At 42.1% G+C, this 16,335-nt stretch overlaps 2 protein-coding genes across 2 annotated transcripts; both read right to left on the bottom strand.

Annotated features, from left to right (window-relative positions):
- Nucleotides 1-9,127: 9,127 nt before the first annotated feature.
- SAT1 (spermidine/spermine N1-acetyltransferase 1) lies at nucleotides 9,128-12,057 on the bottom strand. The gene is made up of 6 exons (XM_006213005.4): nucleotides 11,924-12,057; nucleotides 11,657-11,708; nucleotides 11,482-11,565; nucleotides 9,915-10,016; nucleotides 9,777-9,817; nucleotides 9,128-9,647 (listed from the first exon to the last, which is right to left on the bottom strand). Exons 1-6 carry the CDS (start codon nucleotides 11,987-11,989, stop codon nucleotides 9,477-9,479), a joined length of 516 nt encoding a protein of 171 aa, XP_006213067.1. The 5' UTR covers nucleotides 11,990-12,057; the 3' UTR covers nucleotides 9,128-9,476.
- Nucleotides 9,128-12,063, bottom strand: LOC140691840 (uncharacterized). The gene is made up of 7 exons (XM_072956062.1): nucleotides 11,924-12,063; nucleotides 11,657-11,708; nucleotides 11,482-11,565; nucleotides 10,969-11,078; nucleotides 9,915-10,016; nucleotides 9,777-9,817; nucleotides 9,128-9,647 (listed from the first exon to the last, which is right to left on the bottom strand). Exon 1 carries the CDS (start codon nucleotides 12,061-12,063, stop codon nucleotides 11,974-11,976), a length of 90 nt encoding a protein of 29 aa, XP_072812163.1. The 3' UTR covers nucleotides 9,128-9,647; nucleotides 9,777-9,817; nucleotides 9,915-10,016; nucleotides 10,969-11,078; nucleotides 11,482-11,565; nucleotides 11,657-11,708; nucleotides 11,924-11,973.
- Nucleotides 12,064-16,335: the final 4,272 nt, after the last annotated feature.

Raw genomic sequence — 16,335 nt, 5'->3', positions numbered from 1 at the left:
GTGGTATTTGAGGTTTGGAAACCAAGTTCCTAAAACTCAGTCACCTGGAAAGTTCTCATATACTTCAAGTGGCAAATATTTCCCAGTCTGAAGGCCTTGAACTAGATGACTCTTCTCTGCATGGGGCAGAGGCTTATATAAATAACTGTAAAGTGACTTATCAGAGATCATGTCAAGATATGATTCTTGGGGTTCTGGGACAGAGGCCCCTGGGGCAGCAGCCTACATCTTTTCGAGTATCCTCAAAACCCACTCTTGTCAGTGGCTCCTTTGAGGACAGAGTGAGTATTATTCAGTGGTTATTGTTACAGAAAGATCACATTGTGCTGTAGTTTCTGAAATGTAGGCCTTGATGAAGTAGAGTAGAAAGAAACATAATATTTTGAGTTTCTCCCCTAGGGTTTGTTTTAAAAGCTAAGTCTCAAATAATTATCATTTGAACCAAAAGACTATATATATTTCATTGGAAGAAAGGCATATTCTTAAAAAAATACTTTTGGTTTTGTCTTATCACTTGTAAATATTAAATTTTGACTTCCTTTCTCAATCCAAATCTCATTTTTTCCTACAAGCCATTACCAGGAAATACCGAAGTTTTAAAACATACTATTTGTTTTTTTCCCATTGAGTTTTAGTTAGAAAGAATAATAAACTTCATGAAATTCAAACCTAGGACAATACACCCAGAAAAATACTAACACAATAACCTGAATTGCAAAACTTGTTTAGCAAGTTTCAGCTGGAGGTTAATTAAAACCTGCTCCGAAACCTCTTAAAACACAGACAGGAATGTAAACCACACACACCACCACCTAGATTCTTCCCTTGGGAGCTTTCTCCTCCCCACTTCCCTGGATTTCGATGGGAACTTTTCCCCAGAGTTCCATCTGGTTTGGCCTGAGACCAATAGGATTCTGTTTCTCCTGTCCCAGGGGAGGAGCAATAGCACGGTGGGTAGGCAGCCTCTCCTTAGCAGTTACAACTAACAGCATGCTACAGCACTCCTGAAGCTTTTAGCTCATCTGGGAGGTGGAGTGGTGTTGGGGTGGGGACTAAGGGGTTGTAAGAATTTCCCCTGGTGTTTCATGTTTTAAGATACAGAGGAGTTAAGTGACATTGTTCTGGACAAGAGAGCACAAAGATAGGTCAAAGGCAGAAGAGGAAAAGGTAGAAATGCTGCCTGACATTTGATTTGCCGGTCAGAGAATATTGAACTGACCGAACACTCTAGAATTTTAGCTGTATATTCTTTCAGAAGTTCCTCGGGGTTACTGCTATTATTTCTTTTGTCCAGCCTTGTTTAGAGTGATTGTCAGCTAACACCCCGTTGGTGGATAAGCATCTGTGAGATGTGCAGGAAACAAGGCCGGGGTGTGAGCATAACATAACGCTGTAACAACATTGCACAAGACTGCCTCAGTACTGCGTGCCAGCGTATGGAGCGACCATCTCGCTGACAGGCATTTGGATGGTGATTATTGCTGGATCATGTCCCGGAATCAGGCTTGAAGCCAGAGGAACTGGAAAATGATTTTTGTTGTTCAACTCCTTGGAAGCCCATGTGGAAAATTTAGGAGAGCACATTTTTGTTTCTAGTAACAGAACTCATATATCATTTGAGGAAGAGAGAGTTGAAGTGGGATATTTCCTGAACCACTTGTCTTGCCTCGAAGCTGGTTTTCTGTGAAACAGTCGAATTTTCTTGCAGAGCTGGCTGAGGAGTTTTGAGGTAGGGAGCAGTCGACAGTCCCACATTCCCCCAGCTCCTCCACACCTAATCTAAGCACAGGCAAGACCTTTTCCAGGTGACAAAGAAACAGTCAGTCCCAAAGCACCACCAGTTTTAATGACTAAAAGCCACTATGTATGGTTAAACTAGACAATGAATTGTGGTTTGTGAGGTGTGTCTGGGGCCCAGCTGTCCAGTTCAGATCTCAACCACATTACCTTCTGGTTGTATAACACAGAATAAGTTGCTCCACCCCCTGCACCCTACCTTTCTTATGCACAAAAGGATGGCTTTGTTTTAAGGATGAAATGACATAATCCATGTATAACAACACGTGGGATGTAGAAAGCACTCTATAATTATTGGCTTTCTTTTTTTTTCCCCATTAATTTGTGACTCTCAAAATGGATGCCTGCTACAGGTAAAGAATGACATTAAAGTTGATTCTCTCAATTTCTCCCTAGAACTAGGGCTGATTTATTCCATTTATTCATTGACTGTTCAGTGCCCACTGTGGGCCATGCCTGGAATGAGGCCCTGAGGATATAAAGATTATGGGACCCCATCCCTGCCCTTGGGATGTTGACAGTCAAGGAGAGAAACATTTTTGTTCAGACTGTTATGCACAAAGCATGCATCAATCAATCAATCAGTCAGTCAGAGATCAAACTGTGGGTCAGCTGCTTTGAGGAGGGCCAGGTGTGTGGTCGAGAAAGCACATGTCTGTGGAGGCACAGACCGGGTTGACAGCCCCAACCCTCACTCCCTGTAGTGAATCCAAGTTGCTCAACCTCTCTCAGCCTCCATTTCCTCATCTTTAAAATGGGCTTGATTTAGTGGTGTGCCAAAGCCTGCTGCTACTGGCTTGGGAGAGCTTGTTAAATTTTCAGGAACTTTGCATTTTCCAGTTGTTAAAACCGTTAGTAGTTTGAGATCAGCCTTGGTGGAAGTATTGGCACCCTGTTAATCAGCAGATTCTACAGATCAAGGTTCCTCCCTAACCCCAGCTGTTTGGCCAGCACACCACGTGAACATGTTGGGGGGAGGCCAAACTTGACCTTTTACCCTCTTGGGGTTTTTATCTGGGCCTGAGAATTTAATTAACATAGACAGGAGAAAAGCATACAAATTGATTGACTGTTTTACGTGACATGGGAACCCTCAGAAGAAAAAGACCCAAAGAAATGGCAAAACCTAAAAGCTTCTCTAACAGGTTGGACGAAGAGGGACGATTGTAGAAAAGTAACTGAAATATATGGGGAGGCTAAAGGCAGAGGAGGATTGTTTTAACAAGCCCTGTTTGCACAGAATTCTCTTGGCCTTGACTCCCAGTTGACGAATGTTTCTTTTCTCCTGGTACACTGAAGGCATCTTTCACATGGGAATTTTCTCTCCTCTTTTGAGAAAAAAAAAGGGGAGATTAGAATGTCCTTCTTGCATTTGCTGTTTTTCAAGTGCCTTTAGCTCAAAATAATCCTTATGCCAAAGTGGCATATTTTGGGGTGGCATATTCTGCCACCCTTCAAATACCCTACACTATGAAGATTGTTATGAAGATTAATGAAAATTGTTGTTATGGAGATTAATGAAATAACAAAATCACAGCATCTGGCACATAGTAGATGCTCAACATAGCATTACTGTATCACATAGAATATATTAATCATGTACATCCTGCACTTTCATATTTAGTCCTTATAGCAACTCTGAGGTAGTTTATTTTTAATCCCATAAATGAAGTTTGTTTTTATCCCCATAAATGAAGAAGAGCCAGGATCTAATTTAGTTTCCTTTGACTCCAAGTGGAGCATTCTTTCCACCAGACCCAAACTGCCCCTGGACCGTGTTGCTCTGCAAACAAGGATCATTGTCATTGTAGATTTAGCTGTTTGAAACCACTTTTACTGTTGTTATTGACTGGATGAAAGAAAGCAGTATAAGCACTGAGGTGGAAGAAGACAGGCCTGGCCCGCAGCTGGTGGAAGGCTCCCTGAGCTAAGCTGGAGGTGAATGCCACCACTCCCAGCCCCCCTTAAAAAGGCTCTGCCTGCTGTGCCCGTGTCATTATGAAAACAGAGAGCTGTGAACACTGCTTGCTCCCAGAAAATGTTGCTTCCCTGGAAACCTCTGAAGTTCAGAATTACCTTGCCATTGATGTCAAGTCTGGGGTAGAGAATGTACAAGATGAGCCTGGGACATTTTAAGAGCAAGGAAGTTAACAATGAAAGGCTTTTGGGGTCATGTCCCAAGGATTCTGAAGCCAACTTGAAGAAGCTCCCATTGGACAATTAGGGAAATCCAAGCTTCAATCAGAAAAATAATGGCAATAGATCAAGAGACATGGGAAAAAGTCCATGAATTAATAAAGATACGTGAGGGGGGGAACCTAATTGGAAGATGCTGGGGAAGCCAATTCACTGTTTTAAAACCTAGTAAATAAAAGGGCAGTCTCAAGCATTTATCCTGCCTTTGCTGGGTCAGCTGTACTTCATGGTAATGAAATACGCAATTGGAGAAAGTTCTCTTTACAGAAGTATTTTAGGTAAGAAATGAAGAAGGAATGATAGAATATCACATTTTGAAACTCCTAATGAATCAGTGCACCTAGGTATTAATAGCAATGGCTGCTAGCATCACAAAAAAAGATAACCAGACATTATATGCGTCTTGATGGGAAAAAAATATTATCTATGAAATATTCTTGCTGAAAAATCAAGCCTAAATCTGATCAAGTTGGGGCTCAATTGGTAAAAATTTTACCTCTGACGCCTTTGGCCTTTTTTTAACCAAACAAAAGCAGACAGTATTGCTTTATGGTCTCAGCAATGTTTGTCAAACTCGAGTAACATGGACCCCTTTCAAAGGAAAGAATTCTTACAGAGCCCCAGTGGTGATTGAAATTATTCTTGTTGTATTATTTACTATAGACATACAAATAGATTTGAGCATTTTATGTTTGTGGCTCCTATACAACTGTAAATCATATACATTTACGAGTCAAATGCAAACAAAACTACTAAACTAATAAAATTCAAAGGGACAACACTGATTTAATGTGAGAGGAAGATGTTTTGCTGAATGAAGTTGCTGCTTGCAAAGGAACATGGTACTGATGGCTGGGGTGTATGTTTTTGGTTTCAGCACTGTATGCAATTGGCTGACACAATTCTCCCACCATTTTTCTCTAAAAACTCTCCAGGAGATTCTCCTTCATGCAGTGTAATGTCACTTCACTTGGTCTTTGCTTGGCAAGAGCTTGTTGTTAATGACGTGGTGCCAAGGTGAGCAGCATAAACACAGACTGAACACTGAAATGTTTGTACTGACATGGTTGTACTAACAGTTATGACTAGGATTTGATTACAAGGTGATTATCTAGATCAGTGGCAGTGAAACCTGGCTTTACTTTGGAATGCATATTAAAATATAATTAAAATAAGAGCCTCTCAGGGTGGGGCATTAGGATTTCTTAAAAGCTTTCTAGGTGATTCTGGTGTGCAGCCAGTACTGAGAACTACTGATTTCAGTGATCCAGAAAACGCTTATGCAGTTGGCCCTCCATCTGTGAGCTCTGTATACGTGGATCCAACTAACCGTGGATGGAAAATATTCTGAAAAATCAATTCCAGAATCCCCGTTGGATACTTAGGGACAACTGTACTGATTATTCTTTGGAGTATAATCCAAAAGAAACACCAAATTCAGTCATTCTTAGAGAGAATATGAGGTCCTCTGAGAATATGGCAGTGAACTCTCAGGGGTTTGAGAAATTTGGTTTGGAATTTGATTCCCAGGCCTAGTTGTGTGGCCTTAGGCAACTTAACCTCTCTGAAGGTTAGTTTCTCATTATAAAAAGAAACTAATAATAGTATCTACCTCACAGGATGTTTGTGAGAATTAGGTGACATAATAACTATACAAAACACTAAACAGAATGCCTAGTTCCTGGTGAATACTTAGTAAATGTTAGCTCTTATTAACTATTATGTTGATAACCACGTGGAAGGTACTAAAACAGTAGCTGAGCAGATGTGAGCCACAAGAAAGAAAGAGGTGATGGAGGAAGAGGGTGTTTGGCAGAACCTTGTGAGGAAAGGCATTTGGTGGCCGTTGTTAGATGAGGCAACAGAGGCAATGTTGATGGGGGCGAGTGGCAGCTGGGTTCGGTAAGGGTGTGGGCCTGTCAGCCAGAGCTGCGGGTGACAGCTGACTGGCATGAAGCCCAGACCCACAGCACAAAGAAAAGAGATGAGAACGAAGCACAGAGTCACCCTGAGATGACAGTCCAGAGGAAGAGATGATGAAGCAATGATACCGAGCAGCACCCTGTGGGCTCCCCCACCCCAAACCCCTGCCTCTTGTTTATAGAAAAGTTGAAGTCTCCCAGGCCTCCTTGAGTCATAGATGAGCAGCCCAAGCAGTTGATTAGGACAAGCCTGCAGACACTGGGGGATGGCGATGACTCTGACCCCCTGTCTCAACAATTAACTGAGATTTCCTTTTAAAACTTTAATGGCTGAACAGAATCTTTGGAGATGGTTTTTTGAGGGGGATGCTGGATCCACCAGATTGAAGGCATTCTGATTAAAAGCAACTTTCCATTTTTGTTATCAAGGCTGTTGCCCCCAGGATCATATCCCTGCCCCTCCCTCAAATAGAAACCAGTTACTCTTATCTAAGTCTCAGGAGGCAGCTGCAATGAGAAGAAACAAGAATTGGTGAGAACCAACGGAGCCCAAGATGGTGGAGGATTTGACTTCCAGTGGACCTTGAGCCTCATCCACTCATTATAATGTATTAGCATGCTAAGTGACACACCCACCAGCGCCATGACAGTTAACGATTGCCATGACAACAACCGGAAAAGCCCATACCAGGACTGAAAAGCCCATATAAGGGCTGATTGGCCCCATCACACCTGGAAGGAGGACATGATGGCAGAAGCCTCTCATAAAAGTCCATGTGGCCTGAGCCACAGCTGGAGCTGTCTCTGCCGGCCTTCTTGGCTGGCGACTCATCGCTCAAGTGCTTTTCTTCCTTTTCCTCTTTTGAAAAATAAAGCAACTTTTTCACTTTGTCCCTCTGCCTCTGCTGCGAAATCTTTCACAGCCAGCGGGAAGGACCCACACTTTGGTGGGCCTTCTAATTTAGGGGGTCTCAGTGTCCACTAACAGCAAGAAGACAAAGATAAGGCCAGTCAAGCATATAGAGTCCCAGGAGCAGACATGGCCGCCTGCGGACTCTGAACAGGAGCTAGGGTCTGGCTGGGAGGTGGTGGCTGGCTTCCCAGGGCCCTGCCAGCTCCCTCAGCTGCTCTGAGCAGCCACTTGTCTCAAGGAGCAGTGCTAAGTGCCATCATTTAGGGCTTGCTGGGGACTCAGGACTGGGTAGAGTGGGTGTAAAGCATTAATAAATCATTAGGTTTCTTCTGAATTGTTGCTTCTGCATTTCTGTGAAAAAGACTCTTACTTTCTTTCCCTAGAAAGGCTGCCCCATGGAATCTAAGCAGTTGATGATCTTGGACTCTGGTTTGGACCATGACAGACGGTGCCTCTACTGTCAACCCTGTAATCAGATGTGTAGCGGGATGTCTCGTAAGTCTCTGTGTGGACAAACCCAGCTGCTTCCTGTTTTAATAGTATGAAAATTTTTGATTTTATAATTCTTTTAAGGGAGATAACTTAGTATATAACAGTTTAAAAAGACAACTACATAGAGAAAACCCCAAAATATCCTTATATAATAATTGAAAGTCCTTAGGCCTGAAGTACCATTCTTCCTAAATGATCATGTCAGGTATAATATTTTAGTAAAACTAATTTAAAAGTTATCTTTACAGAGGTATTGCTTACATGTACCCCTCCCCATGGCCCCCTTTCCAGGTTTATCAGTGTTTATTATTTCCTTTCATATAATTTCCTCAGAACATGTTCTCTTGCCTGGTGATTTCAAGCTTTACAGATTTGTTTTATGGTTCAGTTTTTAAAGAGGTATCTTTAGAGTTGAACATCCAGTGGGCTGTTGCTGTGATGTTTTCGGTTCTAAATTTTTAACTTAAGGGACTTCTTTAAAGTAGACACAGAAACTTCATAAAAGCTTTGATGGGGGCGACACTGGGCCTTTAGGGCTAAGCTCTAAGAAGACTGAGAAAACAAAGAGTTACATTGTAACTCACTTGGTTAATCTAATTTATTCACATATTTAACCACAGTCAGCATGTAGTTGTTTTCCTCAAAGAGGCCCACTTTCCAAAACACAATTTTCAAAATGTCTTCTTTCCCCACAAAGCTCCTTCTGTTACTGTTAACTCTTTTTATGCCTGCCAGTGTTTCTCTCCTGTAGTTAGTTATTTGCCATCCTAGCAGGACCCTGGTTGAGAATGGACTCAGCCTGTTGTCATGACGTGCTCTCTAAGCCACCAGTAAATCCCAAAGCTCACCTGTTAAATACAGTCCAGGAACCCACTTGTTTATATGGCTACTCTCTAATTTAGGAAACCATAAAAGACACTGAAACCAAGGGCTGCAGGACAAATCCCCCTTGGACTGAGAAGCCCAGTATTTATTTCCTGGAGAACACAGGAAAGAGTACTGCTTTTCAGTTATCTGATGACTTCTTTTGGAAAACAGTAATCTTGGAAATCACTGCAGTGGTATTAACTACCACTTTCATTATTGTGGGAATTAGTGGGTTTAGGAATTTAGGTCAGTGTTATGAGTAATAAAAGGAGTTCACCTGTCTAAAACTGTCTCCTCTTCAAGCGTCTTTAGGAGTTTCTTTTTCAGTCTTGGAGAAAGCTTTTATTCACTTCTCCCCACCCCCCAGTTTTCACTCCTATTGTTTCTGGACATAGAAGCCCGTTGTGTTAACGCAGTACCAAATTTCCGATTGGTACCTGTGTCCAACTCCAGCCTTTCTTTTAGTTTACAAATTTCCTATACAAATGTGGAATTTTTGTTGCTGCCCAATTAGCAGTTTCCCTCCAGAATAATATTTTGTGTGGGATGAGGTTGTTGTGGGCAAGATGTTTTTCCCCCCAACTTCCAGTGTTTCAGAATCCCATTTCCACCTCTTTCACTCATAAAAGAAGTAAGCTTTTTCATTGTGGGCCTTAGTTTCTAAGCTCTTGCAAATTCTGTTGGATTAAGTGTACAATGTCCTCAATGTAAAGTTATATTTTACATGTTGCTATATATATAACTTTGGGATTCAACTGGCTTCTTTCTAGACTTTCAGAGTACCAGCACAGCACAGCTCCTGACCATAAGGCACTTTAAATTGGGTTAAAAACTCTTTTAAAATAATTTTAAAGTTGTTTCCTGGCCATTTTTATTTTGCACTCAACAGAGAGAAGTGTCTAGGAAATAAGGGATTAGTAAAAAGGCTTACACCAAACAATTAAATCAAAGGGTAGTTTATTAAAAAAGAATCAAAACAGAAACTCTAAGTACCAGTGTGTACATTGTACACATTTAAATGACTCACAAGAATGAAGTTTTTTCATAGACATTATCATACCACCTTGTTGTTTATCAAAAGATGTTCAAGAGAAATCTGACTCCAACCTGCATACAGGATTGCCATCTTAAACAGACCTTATTTCAAACATGCAACAACGCCACTGGTAATAAAGCTTTGGAATGGGTGCTCATTCTATTATTTCACTACGAATAGGATAGAAAGCAGAATAAGTTGAGAATTTAATCTAAAATAGAATGGAAGCTGTCATTGTCTACACCAGCACTCCTCACTCCTCTGCTGCCATTTTTAACAAGTACTCCTTGTCGATCTTGAAGAGTCTCCATCCCTCTTCGCTGGACAGATCAGAAGCACCTCTTCTTTTGTAGAAGTTGATAGATGGTTCATTCCACTCCGCTACCAAGAAGTGCATGCTGCTGCAGCGACATTTCATCGCAACCTGGTACACGGGAGAGTAAAACACAAACTCAGTGACATTTCACCTGCTTTTCAAGACCCAATTTTGATTCAGTCATTCAGATAATCCAGTACCCCTTGCAAATCTGGAAACCAAAAAACCTAGACGTACCTGGCTTAGATTCTTCAGAATTTCTGATCCTATGCCAAAGCCTAAAGGAAAGAGAAGTACCATTTTAAAAGTCATTTTAAAGCACTTCAAGCCCTGATTTCTCTTTAGAGCAGCTCCCCCGCCAGAACTCAACCATACCTCTGTAATCACTCATCACGAAGAAGTCCTCAAGATACAACAGTTTGCCAATCCATGGGTCATAGGTAAAATAGTACATGGCAAAACCAACAATGCTGTGTCCTGTAATAAGAGTATCACACGCGTTATGGATGAAAGACAATCTGTCAAAGTTGTAGCTGCAAAATCAGAAGCCTATCATAAGTTTTTAAAAATATACATGCATGTATTATACAAATAAGCTACTGGACTGAACTGTCTTTACTTTTATGCTAGTGCAGTCCAGGTCACTGTTGGATGATCTCACTGTTCTTAGAAAATGTATTTGCAAAAAGCACATATTAGAGCTAGCTGAAGCCAGGCTAAAACCGTAGACTGGCCACTCTGCAATCTGTTGGATCTCACACTCAGGAAGTGAGAATGCTTTCATTACTTGCCAGAGAGAAAGTGCTATGGTCTTAAACTAAACACACACATTATTCACATCCTATTGATATACTGGTATGTTGACTTGGGAATAAGTCAGGTTTACACGGCAGTTCAGAATAGTAAGTATTTGTAGTTTAGAAACTCTGCTTCCTTAAGGTCAGGACATCAGGCCAAAAGTACAATGTTTAATTTCAGAACTTGCCTTCCAATTCACACATTTTCAATTTGCTCTTCTCAGTTTTTAAACTGGAAGCAGCAGAGGTACCCAGGTATGATGTAACATCCACATACCTCCAGAAAGTACCTCATCCCTTATGTTTTCTGCTCATTTTTTCCAGCTTGAGGAAATGACCTCAGAAAAAAAACTTAAGCGCCCTTCCCCCCGCCAACTTCCCCTTTTAGCTCTGTCTTCTGACCAGTCAACAAGGACCAGCAAGGAAAAAAGAAAACACACAAAAACAAAAAAAGAAAGAAAGAAAGAAAAAAAAGCATCTGACTCCCTTTTAATGGGTGTCTGTAATTCCAATTGGAGGCAAAGGTTTCAAATTAAACTTTCTAGCCATTTTATAGTCCTTTGCAAACAGGAAGCGAGTACAATGGAGCTTCTGATCTACCGTGTTTTAAGTGTGTGATAGTAGGGCCTTACCTCATTTATCATGATCATCTACTTTATTGTGTAAAGGATCTTTTAGTTACCTCCCCGCCCATCCATGTACACGGAAGGGCCATGTACATGGCGAAGCTAGAGACTGTAACCTGAAGATTGGGACAAATTAAAAAAAAAAATGTGATTTAACACAAATACAAAAAAGGTTACGTTAGGGTCAAATAAGAACCATTTATGAAACTGAATTACAACAAACGACTTTATACCTAATTTTTCCGGGTCTCCACAGCATTCTGATACTTACTTAATCAGCTCAAATTCTTGCGGGTCTCCACAGCGCTGATAATTAAATAGCTCTTTTAACCCGCCCTAATATTAAGTGCAGCACATTTATTTTTTTTTTCCCTCAGTAGTTGGAACACTGGCTGGCTATTTTTCTGGCCAACTTCTCAGTAGGTAACTCGAGCCTGTGTTGCCAGTGGTTCTACACAGCAGACACTACGTCTTACACAACACTTGGTCTCTCCAGCTTCTGGAAGGGGGGGCAATTACCTTCCGGAGTCAGGTTCTCCTTGGGTACTTCTGCAACCAGGCAGTGGTAGAAAGGGTGCTCTCCGAAACCATCCTCTAGCAGATCTGAAAGAAGGGGCAACAGGGACAGACAGTGTTGGCCTCGGTCAAGGTGGAAGGCACCGGGACGTCCCCCGCCCCGCCACTGATGCGTTACCTTTTTCAGTTAATATTACTTGTTCTTCCATGTATTCGTATTTAGCCAATTCCTGGGGCGATGCACATAGAAGAAAGGGAAAAAGCAGAAAAGTAAGTGAGGCCCCGACCGGGCCAGCTCAGAGGGAATGGGGTGGGCGAGGCGGCGATTCCTTCTCGGAGTCTCCGGCCGGGGCGGGGGAAGGCGGGCGGAGAAAGCGGAACCTGCCGGAGACAAGGACCTCATCCCCTGACTCCCGCCCCGGGAGGATCCCGTGCCTCCCGCTACCTTAATCAGCCGCAGGATGTCACTGCAGTCGGCGGCGGTGGCCGGGCGGATCACGAATTTAGCCATTTTCGTCTTTTGCTTTTCTTCCCTTTGCGGACCAGGCCCCTGTACTTGAACAGCAGGAGGAGGTGGTTCCTCATTCGTCTCCCGGGAGCGTCCTCTTTCCAGTCAGGATGGCACCATGACCCGACGAACCTCGGCAAGCAACGTAACAACAACAGCGGACTGCGACTAGAGCCGCGCGATCCAGCGTCCGCACTCTGCTTTTTAGCGTGAAGTAGCTCCGCCTCCGGCCGTGAGGCGGAGGCGCCTCATCCAATGAGGCCGCGACCGCCCCCACTTCCGGGCGCCTCCCTCTCTTCCGGGCGCGGGTGTGAGCCCTGCCCGCGCGGGCGGGGGCACGGGCGGCGAGGCACGCGGCGGGGCTTTCTAGCGGCGCCCTCTAGCGGAGCCTGGCGGAGCCTTCCCGAAAGCCCGACCTCGGAAACTACGCGTCCCTTTGTAACCTTTGCAAAAGGAAGAGAGGGGTTCCTCTTTTGGTCTTGGACCGGTGACTTTGCTGTTTCTTCCTTGGCTGGCTAGGGAGGGAAACGTAGAAGACCTGGCCTTGGGCGATGGGAGGATTAGGGGATTAGAGTAGCGGTTCTCATAGGGTGGCCTGGGGGGCCCTGTGGGTCCCAAGAGCCTTTCTGAGAGTCTCCGTCAAAATCAGTTTCATAGCAATAGTAGGATGTCATTTGCCTTTCTTACTGTCGCTGGAATTTTCCAGAGGAGACTTGATGTCTGATGACGTCATCAGTCTCATGACTAAAGGAATGTGTGCTTGTATGTTCTTGTGTTTTTCTAGAATTTCCTAAGGTAAGCTATTTGGATTCCTCAATAATTTTTTCCCCTTCGACTGGTAATTTTTAGAGTTAACATAATGTTTTCTTTCTTACTTTCTTCCTTCTTATTCTTTCTTGAATCTCTGACCTTCCTTGTGAAAACACTTTTCTTCTGCCTGGGGTACCCTCCTTCAATACTTCTCTTTGGTGAAGGTCAGCTTTTGTAAAATTTTCTGTTTTGCTTTTCCAAATATGTCTCTAATTCATCTTAAAATTCTGGAAGGATTTGTTTTGCTGCTCAGAGAATTTGAGGTTGGAAGTTTTTTCTTTCAGCATATCAGTGACAACCTGTCTTCCGGCTTCCATTGCTGTTGAAAGTTGTTGTGGTCCCTACTTGCTCCATCCACTGTGCTTCTCTTTTTTCCTTTTTGTTTTGAAATAATTACAAATTTCCAGGATATGTGATGACATCATCACTGTGGTGACTAAACGAATGTGTGCTTGTGTGCTCTCATGTTTTCTAGAAGTTTCGAAGGCAAGCTTTTTGAATTCTTCAATAATTTTTCAGTTTCCTGAGAGCAAAATGTTTGAGAACAGTTGGATTCGAGTCTAGCTATTCCTGGAATGTACCCAGGGAAGAAGTATTCAAGCCTCTTGCAGGTAGTTTTTGTTTTACAGCCCACCTTCCCAGACAGAGCCTCCGAGGGCCCTGCTTTGGCTGCCCTGCCTGGGTTCCAGGATGAGTCAAAGAGAAAGCATAAAAGGGGCCTGCAGTGTTTTCAGTTTGTAGGTTGGACTGTTAACAAATGACCCACGCTAACATTCAACAAGTAATTCTCTATTTTTGCTTGAAATATCCTGTATGTAGAAAAGAGAGCAAAAATAGTTTCTCTGTTACCCTTCCCACCCTCTGGGGATTTCATGCATCGTGAGTCACCGTGAGAAGTTATGAAATGTCTTTCTCAAAAATCTTTTAAAATAGCTTTGATTCTCATCTGCCTGAGCTACTTCAGGTAGTGTCTTTCCTGACACTATGACACATGGGTGACCATGCATAGGCCCTTCCCTCTCCTGCTTTGGTCTAACTTGTGGGAGGACCCAGGAGAGCTTGTTACAGAGTCACTGCTAAACAGTCAGTTAGAGCTTCATGACTAAGCACTAATGACAGCTGCCTCCTTGAGGCAAAAACAAGGCCATTTTCAGTGTGAACTGCTTGGTTTTTGAGACTAATGGTTGACTCATTGAAACACGTTATCATTTGTTTCTATTTATTCTGTTTTTCCAATTTAAATTCACTTTGCCACTGTGACACGGATAGCCTATTCTGAAAAACAGGTGACTGAAAAAAGAAAGCTCATTGTGATTGTGCATGTGTAGAAACTTAGAACCGTAAGAAACATGAATTTTCTTCATGGCTGTGAATCAAGTTAGGCTTTTCCATTGTCAGGAATAGGCACTTGCCATAAACAACCAACATTATCCCCTCTTGATGCTGGAGTTTATATTTAAAACCACATTAAAAGGGACTAACTGCCTAGCATTTGGAAACTTTAATTTGGTTAATGAGTCAATACATCAACAACTATTTACTAACTATTGTGCTAGGTACTTGGGGTTATAAAGGAGGACTAAGCTTTGAAACCAGCCCCCAGGGCATACAGTTTACTTTAGAGATGTGTTTGTAATTTACTATAACAGAATTTAGTCTTTGTGAGAAGGAGAATTCCCATAACGGAAGAGGTCTGGGTAGGGGGAGAGTAGGAGGAAAGGAAATGGCCAAGGCGCATTGTGGGTGTTTTACATTCATTGTCTCGTTTAATATCAGCTGTCTTGTGAAATAGCTCTTGTTAGCTCCATCTTACAACTGAGAAAACCGGAGGCTCGGAGGGCTATGAATTTGCCACGGCCAGGAAGTGGCAGAGCTAGAAAAGAAGGAATTCTGTTGATTTCTGGCCAAAGTGAAGCTGTCTAACCTGCCCTATTAAACTGTTATGGAAGGTGCCATCATTTTTTTTCTGTTTTTCTGTAAAAATAATGCATATTGATTAAGAAAATTGGAGTAATGCAGAAATGAAACAGTTAATACCTGTAAGTACTTTGATTTCCTTTGTCTTTTTTTCTAAGTACATATACATATAGGGCTGATATTCAGTTGGTATATACAGTGCAGTGGATTAAAAATGTCCACAAATTCCTTGCAGCTCTTCTCACCAAGAGGTAGAGTCTATTTCTCTACTCCTTGAATTTGGACTAGCTTTGTGCATTGCCTTGACCAATAGAATACAGTGCAAGTGTTGCTGTACAACTTCAACCAAGACCTCAAGAGATTTTAAAGCTTTTGCTTATGCCTTCTTGGAGCACTGCTGTGCCATATGAAGAAGCTTGAGCCAGCCTCCAGGAGTCCAGTTGACAGCCAGCACCAACTGCCAGGTGCGTAAGTGAGGCCATCTTGGACCATTCAGTCCCAATTGAGCTGTCAGATGACTGCAGGCACACAAGAGACTAGCTGATCACAGCCCATGTTGTCAACCCATAGAGTTGAGACCCAATAGAAAGGTGGTTTTAAACTGTTACATTTTAAGGTTGTTTGTTACACAGCAAAGGTTAACTGAAACTAGTTGGCCATTTGGGTTATTTACACCTGACTTCCATTCTGATTGGTTGTGGTGTCCATTCTGACTGGTCTGTGCTTTGCTGTACCCATTTAAAAGTATTTAAAAAATCACCCATGTGGGGTATATGTGTGTCATAACAACAAATAGGTTTCGTGTATCTATAATGCCTATCCTGCAGAATAGTGTAGTGGCAGCTTTGGACTTAGATACTCCCCGTCTGTGTGACTGTCAGTTAACCTTGTTAAGTCACCGTTTCTTATAAATGACAAGTTTCTTATGTATAGCACAGGGAACTGTATTCAGTATCTTGTGGTAACCTACAATGAAAAAGGCTGAAAACAAATACATGTATGACTGAGACATTATGCTGTACACCAGATATTGACACAGCATTGTAAACTGACTATACTTCAATTAAAAAGTCACCATTTCTTCATCTGTAATGAGTAAATAATAATAGTATCCTTCATATGAAGTAATGTAAATTAAGTACCCAGCATGGCCCCTGGCATAATCGTTAACATTATTATTATTAATAGCATATTTTCCCATGTTGCTAAGTATATCTAAATTAAAAATATATATATATACATATATATATAATGGCTCCTTTGAGTTCCACTTGTGCAATTTATTCTGTTGTTGAAGATTCAGGATTTTTTTCAATGATACATAATGCTTTGAAGAACATCTTTCTCCCCAAGTTTTTACCCAGGTTTCTAATTGTTTCCTTAGATTCCTAGAAGTAAAATTACTAGATGAGCAGAGATATAATTTTGTTGATCTGGAGCCAGAGAAACACCCTGGGCCTCACTACATGAAAGTGTAATTTGAGATGAGTCTCCAGATGTGCTTGCTCTAGCTTGAATTATCTAAGTTTTGATAACATGTGATAACATCTGTGTTCCACAGGTTGTAATCCTTGGGATGGACTAGAGGTTGGGTCTTTCTCAGGGAGTGGTTTTCTTGCCAC

Source organism: Vicugna pacos, chromosome X, assembly GCF_048564905.1.
Source record: "Vicugna pacos chromosome X, VicPac4, whole genome shotgun sequence".
In the NCBI taxonomy this organism is placed as follows: Eukaryota; Metazoa; Chordata; class Mammalia; order Artiodactyla; family Camelidae; genus Vicugna; species Vicugna pacos.
This window is presented reverse-complemented; position numbering and strand designations above follow the sequence as displayed.

What these genes read in the sequence shown, in the direction of transcription:
- LOC140691840 (XM_072956062.1), bottom strand. Translation starts at nt 12,063, where the DNA reads ATGAGGAACCACCTCCTCCTGCTGTTCAAGTACAGGGGCCTGGTCCGC.
- SAT1 (XM_006213005.4), bottom strand. Translation starts at nt 11,989, where the DNA reads ATGGCTAAATTCGTGATCCGCCCGGCCACCGCCGCCGACTGCAGTGAC. An exon ending in ACATCCTGCGGCTGATTAAG is followed by an intron (nt 11,709 to 11,923) that starts GTAGCGGGAGGC and finishes GCATCGCCCCAG; the next exon opens with GAATTGGCTAAATACGAATA. An exon ending in GGAGAACCTGACTCCGGAAG is followed by an intron (nt 10,017 to 11,481) that starts GTAATTGCCCCC and finishes CTCTTATTACAG; the next exon opens with GACACAGCATTGTTGGTTTT.